This window comes from Neopelma chrysocephalum, unplaced genomic scaffold (genome assembly GCF_003984885.1).
Source record: "Neopelma chrysocephalum unplaced genomic scaffold, ASM398488v2 Primary Assembly neopelma1_96789, whole genome shotgun sequence".
NCBI classification, from domain to species: Eukaryota; Metazoa; Chordata; class Aves; order Passeriformes; family Pipridae; genus Neopelma; species Neopelma chrysocephalum.
Genome location: NW_020925433.1, coordinates 1 through 1,868, shown reverse-complemented (window position 1 = coordinate 1,868; position 1,868 = coordinate 1). Strand labels below are relative to the sequence as shown.

Below are 1,868 nucleotides of genomic sequence, written 5' to 3'. Positions count from 1 at the left end.
GGGGGCTGGAGGTGCTGCCCCAGGACCCGGCGGCCGAGGGGGACCCGGTGCCCCAGGGCATCATCAACAACTACTTCTCCGTCGGGGTGGTGCGTGGGGAGGGGGGAGGCCATCGGGAGGGGGCCGTGTGTCCCCCCCAGGGCCTCACTGTCCCACTCGGGCCCCCCCCAGGACGCCTCCATCGCCCACCGGTTCCACGTCATGCGGGAAAAGCACCCGGAGAAATTCAACAGCAGGTGGGGGGGGGACAGGGCCACTCCCACGGTGTCCCTGTGGTGTCCCCATCCCTGTCCCCTGTGACATCCCTCTTCCCTTGGCATCCCCATCCCTGTGGGATCCTTATCCCCACCACGTCCCCGTGATGTCCCCCATCCCCACGGTGTCCCCATCCCCATCCCTGTCCCCATCCCTGTCCCCATCCCTGCCCTCCCAGGATGAAGAACAAGCTCTGGTACCTGGAATTTGCCACCTCTGAGACCCTTTTCTCCACCTGCAAGAGGCTCAAGGAGCACCTGAGTGTGGAGGTGGGAGGGGTCCCTGCCCCGGGGGGGGTTGGGGGGAGCTCGGGGGGTCCTGCCCGGCCTGACGTGGCCCCCCCCCAGGTCGGCGGGACCCCCCTGGAGCTGGGGGGGTCCCTGGAGGGGCTGGCAGTGCTCAACATCCCCAGCACCCACGGGGGGTCCAACCTGTGGGGTGAGACCCGGCGGGCGAGGGGGCCCAGGGCAGCACAGCCCCCCAACGTCACCGACAGCGAGACCCTCCGGAGCTGCGTGCAGGGTGGGTGAGAGACCCCTCCCCAGGGACAGGGGGGACAGGGACAGGGACAGGGATGGGGACAGGGATAGGGATAGGGATGGACAGGAATAGGGATGGGACACCACGGGGATCAGGACAGGGATGCCATGGGGATGGGGATGATCTGGGGATGAGGACAGAGACAGGAATGGGGACAGGGATGTCACGGGGATGAGGATGGGGATGATGTGGGGATGGGGACAGGGGGTGGGACACCACAGGGATGGGGACAGGGATGTCATGGGGATGAGGGTGGGGATGATGTGGGGATGGGGACAGGGGGTGGGACAGGGATATCACAGGGATGAGGATGGGGATGGCATGGGGATGGGTACAGGGGTGGGGACACCACAGGGACATCGTGGGAATGGGAATGAGGATGCCACGGGAACGGGGGCAAGGACATCATAGGGATGGGGATGCCAAAGATCTGCTCCTGTTGCCCTGACCCCCCCTGTGCCCCCCAGACCTGGGTGACGGGCGGCTGGAGGTGGTGGGGCTGGAGGGGGTCCTGGAGATGGGGCAGATCTACACGGGGCTGAAGAGCGCGGGGACACGGCTGGCGACCTGCTCCGAGCTCACCCTCAGGTGAGGGGGCCTGGGGGGCTCTGGGGGGGCTCTGGGGGGGGCTCTGGGGGGGGCCCAGGCCCCGCAGTGACTGACCCAGGGGGGGTTTGCAGGACACTGAAGGCCCTGCCCATGCAGGTCGATGGGGAGCCCTGGATGCAGCCGCCCTGCACAGTACGTGGACACCCCCCCCATCCTCACTGAGCCCCCCCAGGGACCCCCGAGCGTGGGGAGCCCCCCCAGGCCCCCGCCCCAGCCTCTGTCTTGCAGATCAGGATCACCCACAAGAACCAGGTGCCCATGCTCATGGCTGCCACGTCCCGTTCTGGCGGCGTCTTCTGCACCAAGAGGGGCTCCCTCGAGGCCTGAGGGGGCCGGGGGGGGGGCCGGGGGAGCCCCCCCGAGCTGTGCCCGGGCAGGGAACACAGGCCAACCCTGCCTATTCCCCCCTCCCCAGCAGGAGCGAGGGGGGTCGTGCCCCTCCCCTGCACCCAGGGGTGCTCAGA

At 68.6% G+C, this 1,868-nt stretch overlaps 1 protein-coding gene across 1 annotated transcript; it reads left to right on the top strand.

Annotated features, from left to right (window-relative positions):
• The first annotated feature begins 6 nt into the window (after nt 1–6).
• Nucleotides 7–1,848, top strand: LOC113981870 (diacylglycerol kinase alpha-like). Its single transcript, XM_027709539.1, has 7 exons — nt 7–89; nt 172–236; nt 434–524; nt 603–777; nt 1,263–1,383; nt 1,476–1,536; nt 1,633–1,848. Exons 2-7 carry the CDS (start codon nt 202–204, stop codon nt 1,729–1,731), a joined length of 582 nt encoding a protein of 193 aa, XP_027565340.1. The 5' UTR covers nt 7–89; nt 172–201; the 3' UTR covers nt 1,732–1,848.
• The last annotated feature ends 20 nt before the right edge of the window (nt 1,849–1,868 follow it).